The sequence below is a fragment of the Tinamus guttatus genome, unplaced genomic scaffold (genome assembly GCF_059628265.1).
Source record: "Tinamus guttatus ecotype Peru unplaced genomic scaffold, ASM5962826v1 Tinamus_guttatus_pri_ptg000032l, whole genome shotgun sequence".
In the NCBI taxonomy this organism is placed as follows: domain Eukaryota; kingdom Metazoa; phylum Chordata; class Aves; order Tinamiformes; family Tinamidae; genus Tinamus; species Tinamus guttatus.
This window is the reverse complement of record NW_028288566.1, coordinates 1706277-1721435: the sequence shown is the minus strand read 5'-3', so window position 1 is coordinate 1721435 and position 15159 is coordinate 1706277. Positions and strand designations below refer to the sequence as shown.

The 15159-nt window shown below is 49.3% G+C and overlaps 1 protein-coding gene across 1 annotated transcript in view; it reads right to left on the bottom strand.

The window, feature by feature from the left end:
- Window positions 1–13716: 13716 nt before the first annotated feature.
- RHPN1 (rhophilin Rho GTPase binding protein 1) overlaps window positions 13717–15159 on the bottom strand; it is a 32496-nt gene continuing 31053 nt past the window's right edge. The window contains exons 15-16 of the mRNA XM_088531353.1: window positions 14717–14875; window positions 13717–13989 (exon numbers count right to left, since the gene is read on the bottom strand). Of these exons, the coding sequence (XP_088387479.1) occupies window positions 13795–13989; window positions 14717–14875 (354 nt within the window). The 3' untranslated portion in view covers window positions 13717–13794. The remainder of the gene's footprint in view (window positions 13990–14716; window positions 14876–15159) is intronic.

Here is a 15159-nt window from a genome sequence, read left to right as displayed (position 1 = left end):
ACATGTGGATCGGTGTGTATATCCTGATGGGGTTCACCTGAGCTGGCACTGCAGGACACTCAGGACTTGATGTGCACTTTATGTGCTTGCAAACCAGCCAGAAAGCATCTTCATACACATGCTTTTAATTCCAGACTTTTAATGTAAAGCTACATGGGATACCACCCTTGACTGGGTTGAAGTATGAGTGGGTCTTGGTCCCTTGGAGAGACAGATGTGGGGGTCAGCTCTGCCCTGTGTGCCTGAGGCTGGCAGAGGGGTGGTGAGGCAGGATATGGGGTGATGGAGCCAGATGCTGGAAGACACATGGAGGCAGGGGGTACTGTGGATTGGGAATCAGTGATGCAGTGCTGTTCTCTGACTTGAGCCATTGTCTATCTTTGGCAGAGTCTGACTCCATGGAGCCTGAGGATTAATGCTTGTTTTCGCATTTCTCAGGGAAAGACATCTGCTCCGGAGGAACCAGATTGCCTAGTACTTTTCTTGCTGAAGCCAGGATGCTGAGACAAGGGAGAACCTCCTTGGTGGGAGGTGCTGTGAGCAGATGGGCAACGTGGTTGGCTCCAAGCAAGCAGCTGGTCCGGGGTGCCAGGTGGCACAGACATCCTTGGGGCAGGCCATGCAAATCTCATGTCATGGAGCAGCTCTGGATGTCAGTGCAGTGCTGATGTGGACCTGGATGTACACCTGGACTTGGACCTGGATGTGCACTGGGACCTGAATGTGCACTTGGAGATTTCCCTTCTTCCTTATCCTACATCCATGTTCACACACTGCCAGTCAGGACCAGGTGCTATTTCTTTTTTACTCCCTGATCCAAGGGACAGAAATGGAGGAAGAGCAAGGAGAGGGCAAGAGGAAAAGTTCCCCTTGGCACCGCTCATGGACCAAGAATTACATAAAATCCCAGCTCAGTTATGAGCAAAGACTCTCCCGTTCATTGTGGGTGGTGCCTAGGTCTTGCAAAGAGCATCTTGGTGCCCTTCAGGGCATAATTCATCTGACTAGAGGCCAGTGTCCTCGACAGGGAGGGATGAACCATGTCCTGAATTCTCCTGCCACCGTTCCAGCTGGATGGGAGCTTGGGGTTACAACGTACTTATAGTCTGATGTTTAACCCCACTAGCACCCTGGCAGTCACCCTTGTGAACCTATATGGCCCCAAATCAGAGCCACGTTCCTGTGGTGCAGGCACAGCAACTTGTACCCAGTGGCTGTAAATCAATAGCCGTGGAAATGAAGAGCAGCAGCAGCATCGGCAGCACCGGGGCCTCAGGGAGGGTAATGGATGGGAAAAGCCAGTTTGCCGAGGGGGGGAAAAAAATCAATGGGTAGGATTGAGATGACATCATATCGCCATTATTATATCATCAACTCCTCACTGCTGATTTATAGCCCGGATAATCGCTCTCTTTCCGCATCCATTCTCAGCGGCTCGGCATCTCCCGCTGTCTTTCCAACAGAGCTCTTAAAAGGAAGCTCTTGGGTTCAAAAGCCAATGAGGCAGAGATCGAGGCTGATGTCCAGGACCTAATACCCTAGAAATGAGTCCTGTGATGCCCCATCGGGTTTCTTCTTCTTCCATGCCACATCTAGAATTGTCTGGGGCCAAGGAATTTTGGGGAAAACAATGGTGTTAGTTCTCCACTATTTGTCTTTATGACCGGTGAATTATTTAGGGATGTTCCTTTGTTTGAAGGCTGCTGGAGCCACATGATCCAGTGGTAATCTCTTTACTGTGTTTTCATTGCTTGTCTTTACTGTTGGAGAGAAGCATACAGAGGACCCCCCCCTACTTCTGTGGTACAACCAGATCTTTGGCCAGGGGATCGAAACTCTTGTTTTAAGCCTCCTTCCTAATGCATCATCTTTTATATCTGTTCCATGACTAGAATGGAAATTTAGCTTGTTGAGTTTCCTTCTTTCCCTTCACTTTCTGTTGGGCTTTGGTGGAGTTTATCCTCAGCCACTGCTCTCAGCATAGCATGGACTTTGGTTACAAATATGGCAGTGGAAAGTGCCTGGTGAAGATATCACCCCTGACTGCATTTTTCCTTTTGAATCATGGAAACAATTAAGTTGGCCTCAATTTGTTTTAAATAAAAGACAATTTTTTAAAAAAAAAAAAGAAAAAAGGTCAGGAGAAAGTAAACACACCCCAAACCGGGTAATTAAGAAGTTCAAATCTCTGTAGAAACATTAGCTCAGTAACATTAAACATCTATGGCAATTTTTAATGACTACTCAGGCAATTTAATATGCACTTTAATATATCTGCATTCTCCAGCATGCCGGTGCATGGGCAGGAAGGCTGGTTTCAGCTCAGCAAGGATTAAATGATTTGGTTATATCACATAAGCAGCTAAAGAAACATCAGGGTCCCGGTCCTCAGCCTCGTGATGGGAGAAAAGAACATGTAGCAGCTCTGCAGGAGGTGCTGTGGGCTGAAACCTTGTGCCTCAGTTTCCCTGAACCAAACCAAACTGAATCCTCCTCTTTTCCTGCAAATGCCAGCAGGGGCCTTGAGGCATTTGGATATTTGCGTCAGGGATGGACAGCACTCATCGTGCAGGTGTGCAAGGCTCAGCATCTCAGTGCAGACTCAGCAAGCAGCTGTGCAGAGGCCTGCATCCACGTACAAGGATCATCATGTGGTTCTGCAGAACTCTGCATCAGGTCCAGCGTGGCTCAGCATCCAGCTGCGCAGAGCTCGGTGCCCAACTGTGCTCTGAAGTAACAACGTTCAGTGTCCAGCTGTGTATGGCTCCGCACCAAGTTCAGTGGGGCTTAGCATCCAGAGGCCAGCATGGCCATGCGGAGCTTGCCATCCAGCTGTGCTGGTCTCAGCATCCAGGTGTGCTAAGGTCAGCATCCCTCTGTTTACCTCAGCATCCAGCTCTGTTGGGCTCCGCATCAAGTCTATCAGGGCTCAGTATCCATCTGGGCAGAGCGTGGCATCCATGCATGAGAACAGTAATCCAGCTGTGCATATCTCCACATCCAGATGTGCAAGGCTCTATCCTTGTGGACAGCTCAGTGTTCAGACTTGCAGGGCTCTGTTCCAAGCTCACAGATGTTCATCAACCACTCATGCAGTGTTTAGCATCTGGCCGCATGGACATCTGCACTCCTGTGTGTGCCTCGGCACCCTGGGACACTGTGGCTATGCAAGGAGAAAAGTCCAGCGCTATGTGGGTCATCCCCACAACACCAGAGCCCAGTGAGAGGGAGCTACAGTCCACTGGTCTCTGCTGACAGCAGGGACATGTTCCAGGAAAAGAGCAGGGAAAGATTTGGCAGGGTGCAAATGTTTTCTCACAGAGAAATAATTTGGCCGAGATCTTTCCTCAGGGGATTATTTTTTAACAAGGTGTTTCCAATGAATTGTTCCTTGTCCCATACAGATACCTCTGTGTTACAGGGCTGAGCTGAGGAAGCAGAGTTTGGTTTTCCCTTAAAATGGACAGATGTGACAGGAGGTGATTAGTTCAACCAGAAATTTGGAGTTGGACAGGCAGGGCTTTTCCCTGGAAAACTGAAATATTGCCCAGTTTTAATTGCCCAGAATAACCCAATATAGGTTATTCTCAGTGTGTTTTACACCCTTTCCAGTGTTTCAGCCCCATAGCAGTGAGTACTGGGGGCTGCCCCATTATTTGAGTTTCCCAGAGAGGGACAATAACCACTTCCCTACAGAAGCCCTGTCAATACGTGGCTGAGATCAGTCGCAGGGTGGAGGTAATGCCAGGGGATGCTCCAGGAGACCCCCGGCCTGCTGGGATTCATTTCTGCTGACCCATGTATTTTCCGCAGGGACGAGCTTTGCTCTGGATGCTCCTTGAGACCTGTCAGGTCGTGTTTTCCCCAGCTGGCAGCTCCCAGAAGCTTCAGCCCAGGCTGGCAGTGCCCTCCCAGTGCAGGGACACACACGGGGAGATCCGCAGGGATGGGACACGCTGGGTTCAGTACCCAGGCAAGGAGGGCCTTCAGGAGCCCATCTGGGTAGGAAGAGGAAGACCTTGCTCTGCAACACCCTGTCTTCAGTCACCTGGGTTACTGGGGAGGTCCTGGACCACGTGTTGCTGAAGGTGATAGGTGCTCTATAGTAGCATGTGTCTTGGCCCTGATTGCAGCATCAGCATGGCCACTCTTGACTCCTTACACTATCCTGAAGGGATTTAAACAACTGGAGAACACTGAAACATTGCTGAATATGCCTGGGCTGGAGCTCAGCACCTGTCCTGTTTGGCCATGAGGCCAATCGTGGTGCGGCTCAAGGTGCTGGGGATGGTGCTTGGGACGTACCGCAAGAATGTTTACAGGTGAGATGTGGTCCATCACTGCAGATCCCATTGTTGGAAAGGACATGGAGAAAGCAGGAGAGATCTTCTGGGAGCTTGAGTGAGTGGTCCCTCTAACTTGATGCATGAGTGTCATCAGCCCAGCCCATTCTCCCCAGATGGACTTGGTGCTGGGAGGTAGAAGATGCAAAATCCCTGCTCCTCCGCATAGTTCCGGAGGCGGCAAATCCCCCGGGGCCCAGCAGCACAAGGTTATGGATTCTCTGATTTTTAATTAATGCGATCGACTCAGTGCGTGTTGGGAAAGGGGAGGGCCGGGGACGGGAAATTGTCCCTTTGAGGGACAAACCCTGACAACCTTGTCATCCCCAATTAGCGGGTAATTACCTCAATGACGTACATCTTTATTAATCCAATTAATAGAGCGGGTGGCGTGACCTCGGCAGATCTGCTGACTCAGGGTGATGCTCGCCAGGAGGGGATGAGGGGAGGATGTGGGTGAGGAGGAAGAGGATGGAGGAAGGATTGATTTTCTCTGCTCTCTCATCCTCCTCTTCATCACTAATCACCGTGGCCACTTGCAGCCCCACATCTGTCATAGCACAGAAGGAACGGGGGAGTGTCCCAGCCTGATCCTGGCTCTTACCTCTTTCTTTTCTCCTTTCCCCACCTGTCACCCACTCATTTGTTTGTCCTCTTGTTCTTCCAACTCTCTTCTCCCCACAGACATTTTCATGGGTAGAAATACCACCAGAAATAGCCCCAGACAGTGGTGACCCAAGACACAGATGTCTCCCAGTCTTCTGTGCCTGGAGTTCAGTGTGTTGGGCTAGTGGAGTCATTTGAGATGATGCTGTTATGGAGCTTGCTGCCCGCAAAGCACTCAGCACACAGAGGATGGGGGAAAGCTCAGTGCTGGTGACAGGGGAGATGGATGGAGGGATGGATGGATGGATGGATGGATGGATGGGTGGATAGATAGATGGATGCATGGGTAGATAGATGGATAGGTAGAAGGATGGATGGATACTGGTGGAGTTGGGGCAAATGGATTAATGATGTGTGTATGTATGTATATATATGTGTGTGCATGCGTGTGTATAAGAACAGAGTATAGAGAGTCTATGGGGATAGCTGGATAGTTTAAGAGATAACTGGAGGGAAGCATGCAGGGTGGATGGATGGGGATACGGTCAGATTGATCACATTTGTCCAGGTCACTTTTGAGAGTGGGCAGTCAATACTCTTCAGTACGGATCCCTGCATCGATCCAACGCACTGCTGAGCCCCATGGACAGCTCTTGCATGGCCTGGCCAATGCTAGCAGCCTGCTTCCAGTGGGCATGAATAGAGGACATCCTGTAAGGACAGAGCGGAGGAAATACAAGTGGGGATCCACCCTTGCTCTGCAGCAGATGATCCCTGGCGGTGCACCTGGGAAGGGGACAGTGTGAAGATCCCACGTCCCCACGGCTGTCGTCAAGAGGTGAGTTTTGCTTTCAGACACTTTCTATCTAGCTTGTCTTTGCAGGGCAAGAGAGGGGGAGGCAGAGGTGGAGAGAGCTCTTTTTTTCATGGCTCTCTTGTGGAGCGACCTCTCCTCTGTCTTTCCCCACAGATGGAGCCTCAATTAAATTCGGAAATACATTTTTTAATAGGACTTTCACCTCAGCTCCCTCCCGGGCTATTAAAGCCATTATGGCAGAGTTAAGTAAAGAACTAGCAGCCAGGCAATAAGCTTGAGAGCCTCTGTTGCTGTCATCCTATGTTTATGGCCCAGGCAATGTTTGCTTTATTAAAGATTCAGGAGCCATTTCCGAATGGCTCAGTTCTGTCCCTTCCATTAAAGACTGCGCCCTGGTGGAGGAGGCCCTTGACGAGTGTGGGAAAAAAGAGGGAGACTGCTCCCAAGACAGGAAAAAAAATGGGATGAGCTTGTTAGGAGAAACTGAAGATAAAGGCAGTGGGACAGAAAATATCTCAGTATCGGGCTAGGATGCTTTTGGTCCATTTATCTATTGACAGATAACAGCCCTTGCAAAGCCTGAGAGATGATGGAGATTGAAAAGGATTGAGGGCTGCCGATCCTGAAGGGTTAGGAGAGGATGGCAGGGAATGACTGTCACCTCTCCCAGTGGAAACCATTCCAGGACCTGAAGACTGTGAATGGTCAAGGGTTGGGGAAGCACGTTGGGGAGCACAGACATGCTGGTCCCACCTGGGCTGATTTCTGCTTATATTCATCTATAATTTGGACTGGAGAGTGGGGCACTGAGGCAGACAGCCTCAGGGCTGAGTCTACTCTTGGACCACTCATATGTCTGTATCCTGGCTCTAAGACCCTCCTGACCCATTGAATGGCCTCCTGATTAACGCATGGTCCTCTTGACCCACAGCATGGACCTCTTCCTCAAAACATGACCTCCTTGCCTCATAACATGATCCCCTTGCCCCATAATCCTCTTGTGACATAACATGGCCCTTTTCCCATAGAGTATGACCTCTTTCACCATAGGATGACCATTCTGCTCAACAGCACGACCATCTTGCCCCGTAGCATGACCCTCCTGCCCTTTTTGGTCCTAATTACATCATGTAGGTCCAATTGGCCACGTGGTGCATCTCACAGACAGCAAAATCCCTGCATGTCTTGGAAAATGGCCTCCTCCACTGGTAGAGTTTGCGGCAAAGCAAGAATTTGCCATCTCTTGATGCTGCCATTGCACAGTGATGGCCAGAAGCCTTGGATGGTGATGCAGATCCCATATTGAAGTGACTTCAGATGCTACATCTGGGGTAACAAATTTTGTATCCCTGTGGCCAGACTGGCTTCATTTCACACTGCTGGGCCAGGGTACTCCCACCGGATGACCTTGCTCCCAAGCATGAAGATGTGTCTAATGTGTGGGGATGTGGGAGATCTTTCCTTGGGGAGCACATGACCCTGTCCCTGAGGACAGGGCCATCCCACAGCCACCACAGTCCCCATGGGAAACAGCTGGGGCAAACTGGCACTGAGGACAGCTGAGGACCTGACAGGGCTGTCCCCTTTCCTCCCCTCTTGGCTGCGTTTTGGCGAGTATGCGGTTAAGAAGAGGGCTCACGCTTAGGTTTCAGCATCGAGGGTGCTTGTTAGATCAAGAGCAGACTTGGGAGTGAGTGCACATATAGGTTTGCACACAATTGGGTGCATGGGGGTTCAGGGGTCTGAGTACCAGCTCACCGTGTCCTTTGCCTGGCAGGGAACAGGTAGCAGGGATGGCCTGGGGCAACAAGGGCTCAGGGGGGCCACTATCCCACCCAGCACCAGAACTTCAGGAACGAGGACTCAGCGTGAATCGACTCTGCCCTCTAGCGTGATGCTGCTGGCTCGCAACCCCATGCGGAGCTTGTCGGTGGCTCCTAAACCTGCCCGTTACTTCCCTGCCTTTCCGGATATTCTACCTCGACTCAAAGCACAGCTGCCCTCACCCTGGACCTTAGTCCCATCAGCAGGTTCAGCCTCTGCCTCTCCGCCAGTGTCTCCCTTTCTGCAAGGTCAGGGCGCTCCAGCACCTCCAACCAACACTTCCCTCTGTTTCTCCCATCCTTCCCACCACGGACCAAGCAGAAAGGCTGCGTACACTATAGCTTGGCAGTGCCCTGGCCTCCAAAGCACCTCAGGGACATAAAGGTCACCGTTGGGTGTCAGTGTGGGAACAGGGGCGCTGGAAGAGGTGCCCTAAGCAAAACTCCGGTGCTGATTCTGCCGTGGTGGGTGCGATGGTCAGGGTGCTGCTGCCCTCCAGTGGGCTCAAGCTGGAAGGCGGGTGGCACCAGGCATCCCGCTTCTTTCCAGAGGTAGGTGAGTGCGATACACAAGGCAGCCCAACAAGGGGTGAGCAGGATGCACAAGGGCGCTCGGGCGCGGAGGGAACATGTGGGTTTGCACCCAGCAAAGTGCAGCCCAAAGAGACAGAGGACAAGATGGAACAGGGCAGCAGGAGATGATGGGCAGCACCATGGATTTTCTCCTCCTCTTGTGCAGAAAGAGGAGGTATTTCATGCCAGAATGGGGAGGAAACTGCTGATGGTCCAGGGAGAGGAGGAAGAGTCAGTGTTACCCCCAAAACATACCTGCTCTTTGGCTACATGGACTGAAGTGCAGAAATGGCCATGCCAGCATAGCCAAAGGATGAAACCTTGTTCAGAAGCACAGGACAAGGAACCAAATGGGCTTCACTTACGCAGGAGAAAGCCCCTGAGCAGACCTCGCTGACCTGTTTGTGCAGGGGAAAGGGCAAAAGGTACCAAATGGCAAAAACAAGAACTGACTGAACTCGGCTCAACCTGGATGTGGCTTGCTGACTAGACACAATAAAAAGTTAAAGCTGACCTTTTCTGTGATTGGATATCTCAAGTTATGCAAGCCTCAAATGAGGCTGGATTGGCTATTGAGGCACGTGTAAGACACATGTACCACCTTGTTTGCTTTTAAATATGAGGTTGTAACCCAATAAAATTGCTATTGGCCAGAAGCTTTTAGACCCTGTTCCTTGACCCGTTTGCAGCTTGGGTCACTTTGCGTTGCAGCTAAGTTCCCAAAGCACATCAGTGATGGACAGAAGAGGCAACTCTCTTCTAGCTGTCTAGCTGTCAAACCTCTCTCTCTTACTGCTACCCTGCTTCCTCTCCTACCTCAGCTCCAGTTTAGAGGAAAAACTCCCATTCCAAGTCTCAAACTTGGAAATCTTTGCACTGATACACTCGCTACCGGCTTGCTCCGGAGCTCTTCCTTGGAGCATCTCAGCTCCCACTTCCCATGTCCTGGACACCCTCATTCGCTTCACCAAGCGCTTTATATCAAGCAGGGCAGCCTTACATCCTGGCCCAGCTGAAGGGCTTAACAACATAAGTCCTTCGGGCAGGAAGACTATTACTAAGAGGCCTGTTCGCACCTCTCTGGTCACAAGCTGTTCTCAGGATCCACATTAGATGGGGGTCACATCCTCATGTTGGAAATGGGGCCTCCAGTTGGAGAAGTGTTGCACTAGGACATGTCAAACTCACTGCACACCAGCCTGTGTGGGACCTCACAGGAGGTGGCAAAACCAGGGGACTCACCTGGCTCTTGCATCCACGTGGCTCCCTCCTGGATGCCACGGGAGTAGGGCAGCCTCAGCTCCTAAGCCCACTCTGAGCCTCTCTATAGGGGGACAGAGGCTGGAGAGATTTCAAGTCCACCATTACTGTCAAAGCATTTTGCAATAGCTCTTCCTCTCTCTCTGCCCATACTGCCTTCTGGCTCCTACAGGACACCCTCCAACTCCTTGTCCAGATGGAGAAGATGAGCACAGCGTGATTCAGCTTCCTAGATGGAAATTAGGTTGCTGCTCATTTCAATGGTCTGTGCTGGACTAGGATAGTGAAGGCATGGAGATGTTCCTGGTATGCCAGAGTGTCCTGCAAATGAGGAATACCACAGAATGGTTAGCTCTGAGTGAGCCAATGTACTCCAAGAACCCATCAGGCTGTCTAGCAAGTCTACTCGGGTAAAGGACAGACTGCAGTGGTTTGCCTTGAGCAGGCTCCATGTGAGAGGACTTGAATGGGCATCTGGAATCATCATTGGACTTTTAGCCCTTCTCCTGTGGGGGAGAGGAAGAACCAGGCACTTGCCGATGGAGCACGTGTCAGCCCTTCCTCTGTCATCAGAGGGGGAGGCAGCCCTGGCTATGGAGTCACACACTTCCCACGTCCCCTGGATATAGATGGGAAGGGAATCTACCGCAGCAGAACAGATTACTGTGGGTGGCTTTGAATATCTGAGACTATTTCAAGGACTAAAAAGCTGGCAAGGTTTTGGTGCTGGGCACATTAGCAAAGGAGGAAACAAGGCATAACTGCCTATATTGAGAAAAGACGTCAAAAGAAGTCATATGTCATTTTAATCTTGGCTTGGTAGATATGGGAGGAAAAAATGAGCCCAAGGACCACCATAAAATGTGGACTCGGTGAAGAATCACTGCAGTTTGTTGGCAAAGATTTGTATCATAACATGATGGATCCACATGGATGTAGGATGGATGGTTCGGTTTGGAGCAGGCTGGAAAATAAATTATGTGAGAGCAGAAATTGCTAAAAGGCTTTGCTTGACGTTGAAGGAATCTCAAATTTGACCAAGGCTTGACTAGCTTTTGTGGTTAGATTCATAAGAATAACTGCTCACCATCCTCTTATACAATAAACTGATGCTTCAAGCTCTGACCCTAGTTCATTCCCATCCACCCGTGTCTATCAAAGAGCAATTATGTTGTCCCTTTACCTCACATAGGAAGCATTGGGGTGTCCATTCACTAAGTGTTTAGGAGTTCGGTTTGCCTCTGATCTTCAGAGCTTCTTCAGAGCAGACCACACTAGATTCAAACCATCCCTGGATCTATGTTAAACTGCCTCACTTGCAAGCCCAGCTCATGGCTTAGTCCCATACCATGGCTGGTGCACTCTGTTCTGATACAGTTAGCAGCAGAGATACACTGCAAAGTGTTTTCAAATCAGTGCTTTTTAATCCATAAATGGTGAAATTCCACATACAAGTTAAAAAACAAACAAAGAAATCACTGATGTTAGGAAAATATCCATGTCACATAAAGCACAACCCCTCTGACACTACAGATGTAGGAACTGGGTTATATAGGTGGAAGCAACACATCTAGGATCTCCAGAGTTTCTTCCAAGATATGTTAACGGTAAATCTGCCTTATATGTAAACCTACCTCATTCCCTACCGCCCCACTACCAAACAGCTGGCAAGATGACACAGAAAAGCGGATGGTACCAGATGGCCTCATGCTCAAAGCCAGGCCTGTAATCCTGTCTGACAACGTACAGCTCTCAGTTATTGCAGGGGAAGCTGCAGAAAATGATAATTATGAAGGGTTCCTCCATGGGGAAAAATCCCTTTTGTCAGTCAAGGTAGGGCCAGCTTGTGTCCAGGAGCCTGGAGACTCGTTACCAAAACACAGTGCATTCCAGACCTTACAATCATGTGTGGAGACAAGAGCAAAGAGCATGAATCTTGATCCATCCACAGAACTTGCTGAAACAAGGAGAGGCAAGATATGTTACACGAGCAGAGGTCTGTCAGTAACTAATGTGCTTTGGATATAATACCGTCTAGAACTAGAAATCTTCTTTTCATTTTTCCATAAATCAGAACAGGACCAAAAGGTTGGCACATGAGCACTGAGCTACCTAGAACAAATCAAGGTACAACCCAAAGGGAAGCTAACACAAAGACATCCCACTGCCAGCCTCAAGGGACCTGTGTGTTCAGTTAACTCCGTTAAACTATAGTTACAAATTTGTCACAACTTAAAAAGTACAAAAATACAATTGAATCTCTGAAGGGTATTTTATACCTACCAAGATCATCCAAGCACTTAAAATTAGACAGCTCCTTAGCCTTCAGAAAAATAGTGCACAATGCAGAAATGGAATTGAGAAAATTTTGCCAATATATCTAGTGTGTATTCTGAGTCTTCCAGCATTTCCAGTACAATTACCAAGATGCATGCATCCATCAGCCCAAGTCTGATATGAATGCTGACAGCACAATGTTAGGGTATTAGCAACGTGTGCAAGATCCAATACTAGCACAAATTTAGTAGTTTAATAATCTGGAGGAGCTATCTTCCTGGAGTTTTAATCTCATACCAAGAAAGAAACAAGGCTCTTAGCTATTAATCTACTCACATATTTAGGGCAATCCACTTCTACTGATTAAAAAAGCAAGACAACAAATACACAGTAAGTCTTTCCCTTTTCCTTCAGAGAAACAGGCTATGCGATTGGATCTATTTGCTGGGCAAATCTGTTCACCCATTAAAACAAAAATATGCACAAGCCCCAGTTCAGCACAGCATGAGCGGATACTCAAGTTGGTATCAGCTGTAGCTCACTAGCTTTGCTAAACTTGGCCCAACCATGCGCAACTTGTGAAACTCAGGAATAAGCAGACCAAAATCTGCCTCACTGATGATTTGAAGTGATGGGAGGTCTGACACGCTGCCAGCTCTGCTGGTGGTCATGTGGCCAACCCCATCCGAGCTCTAAGCCGGTCAGCTGTGACTTGGTTAACCTGCACTGCTGCCCGATCGCCTGATTAAGTACTCAGGCTCTCCAGGTCTTTGGGTGCTTGAACTCCACAATACTGTCACCACCTTTCACCAGTACCTGAGCTATTGCCACATTTATTCTGCTCTCATTAAATGGGAATTGAATGTAATCTGAATGCAGCTCTGATTTGATATCTTGGCCAGCAAGAGGTCTTGTTAATCCATTGGTTCAGGGCTTGCAATATTGAGAATGCTAAAGTTTTCCAGTACTGGGGTGTTAGGTACATCTCTGTTCACTCGGTAACCACATGGAGATTGTCATGTCAATGTAAACCAGAGAGAGTGAATACACACATGCACGACTGTTCTGCTCCTTAGAAAGATCATCTAGGACAGTGGGAACTGTTGTCCCTTCATATTGACATGGGGACAAATCTGACATTTCATTCCACCTACTCTGCTCTATGTAACAGCCAGCCCTGTAGGCCTAGTGGGACAGAACTCTCTTAGCTACAGTAAGATACATGCACATTGAATTGTGACTGCGCTGGGAGACTGGCTCATAAGCCAGTTAGCATAAATTTACTCAGTTCGGGCGCTCATGAGCATTTCTTGACCTGAATGCTCTTCTCCACAACCTCAGTACTCACAGTTTGGGCACTTTTAAAACAACAGGGTCCAATTTCTCCCTCAAATTGCTGCAAAGCAGTCACGGAGGTCATGGAGAGGCCCTGCAACCTACAGACTCTTCAGGCCAGCCTGTCTAAGCCTGCTGGGCTGCACAGCTGCCCCAGGGGAGTTGAAAACCCTCATACCACTCAGTGGCTTGCTCACAGTAGATCCAAATACCTCCCTCTTGGTCTTCTTCTGGGCTGAAATTGCCACGTGACTTGGTTTCTGGTGAGGAGCATCACCGGTGTTGTCTTCTACACTGCAGATAAAGCCTAAGAGAGACACTAAAGAAGGTTACAGCTTTTGCTTTAATGGCTGGGCTTGGTTCAGCTGCTTCTTGTGTTAAGCAGAAGACACAAACCAGTCCCTGCTTTATACCAAAGTACAGGTCCCTCGTCCCCTTAAGAGGGGGAGGAAAAAAAAAATCAGAGTTTCCCAATGCTGTTTAGCTGAGGACAACTTATGCAGGAGCTGGGAGATAGAGGAAACCAATATTCAGTAGCGACAGGGGCTGTGTGTCACTCACATCTTTGAGGAGAATCCAACCAGTGGCGTAACCCCAGACGGGTACAGCATTAGAAGCCAGGCCTCCTCCAAACGAGAGGAGCATCGTGCTGCAGTGACACCCCAGACAGACTGCCTGCACTGCTGAGGGTCTGCCATTGCAGGATTCAACGTCCGGCAGGCCCAGAGTTTGAAGAACATGACCTAGCCAGGTGGCTGTCTCAGTACATGGCCTCGTTGTCTCCCACTGCGGTGAAGGGGACGCTGTAAGTGCTGTTCTTGCTCCGTTTGCTCTTCTTATTCCAGACCAGCAGCGTGCTGGCACTCTTGCTGTTCATTAGACTTTTCCGGCTGTTCTCCTTGTTGTTCTTCATCAGTGCACCTCCTGAAGACATCACCGCTGCCTTCTTGTCTGCCTGTCAGGAGGGGGAACAGAGACCAGTGTGAGGTGTCATGGCAAAGAGGTAACCCACATGAATAGTCTCTACCACTCGAGTGGTTCATTTCCGTAGCATTTCTGCTTGTTCCTGAATATTTCCCTGTATATAACAGGAATGCCTCACATGGCCAGGGTCTGGGAGCCTAAGACGCATCTGAAAACAGAGTGGCACAAAGCCAGGGCGAGGATAAGAACTCAAATTTTCAGCTTCCTCTATCAAGTGCAATCCGCAGCCATCATCTCTGGTGTTGTGATGCTTTAACTCCCCGACACACACAAGCCACATGCACATAGGCTGAGGAGCCTCCACCTCAGGCAGAACAGGTCTCATTTATAGCCTCTCTGCTGCACTGGCTGCAAGGAAAGGAAACTTATGCAGTAAAAGGAAGAAAAAAATCCTCATTGCCTTGCTACCTTCATCCATTACAGACCAGTAGGGAACCTCTGTCTTTCACAAAGCAGCCGCTGGGTCAGCTTGCCTTGGTGACTATTTTGCAGCTAGGAGTGAAGATAGATGGCCCTCCTCCTCTGAAAGCAGCTACCAGTGCTTTGTATTTGCCAGGCCAGCTGTAAACAAACCCACCATGCAGGAGACAAAGCAGAGCCTTGTTTTAAGCAGACTAAAGCAAATTTCTCCCCACAGTTGCAGTTTCCTACTTAAGGATTTTGCCAAGCTTTGCTTGCAAAACGCCCTCATGACTTACAGTTTTCGGCCCCTCTGAGTCCTGGAGCGTTATCACACCAATCTCCACTCCCTCTTCACCAGTGCTCTTCAGCAGCTGCACCACTTCGGCGTGCTTGGACCACTTGCAATCCTTGCCGTTCACTGAGATGATGTAGTCCCCTTCCTTCAGCCCAGCTTCCTGCAAGGGAACGGAGAACACGGACATGTCTGCGCTGTAGCGTGAGGCTGCTCATTACTTTTTTCAGTCTAGCAATTCTGAATTTGTTTACCAGTGTGCTTGTGGAGGGGGGATGCTCTATCCAACTCTCGCATCCAACTCTGACCTGCCTACTGCCAGAAGATAAATACGATGTGTCTCCAGAAAAATCACTGCCTGCAGTCACTGCCTCAGAGCAGGTTTAGAGCAAGGTCTAACACCCAGGCTTTGCAAATCAGGCTTCAACAAGGCTCTTTACACATTTA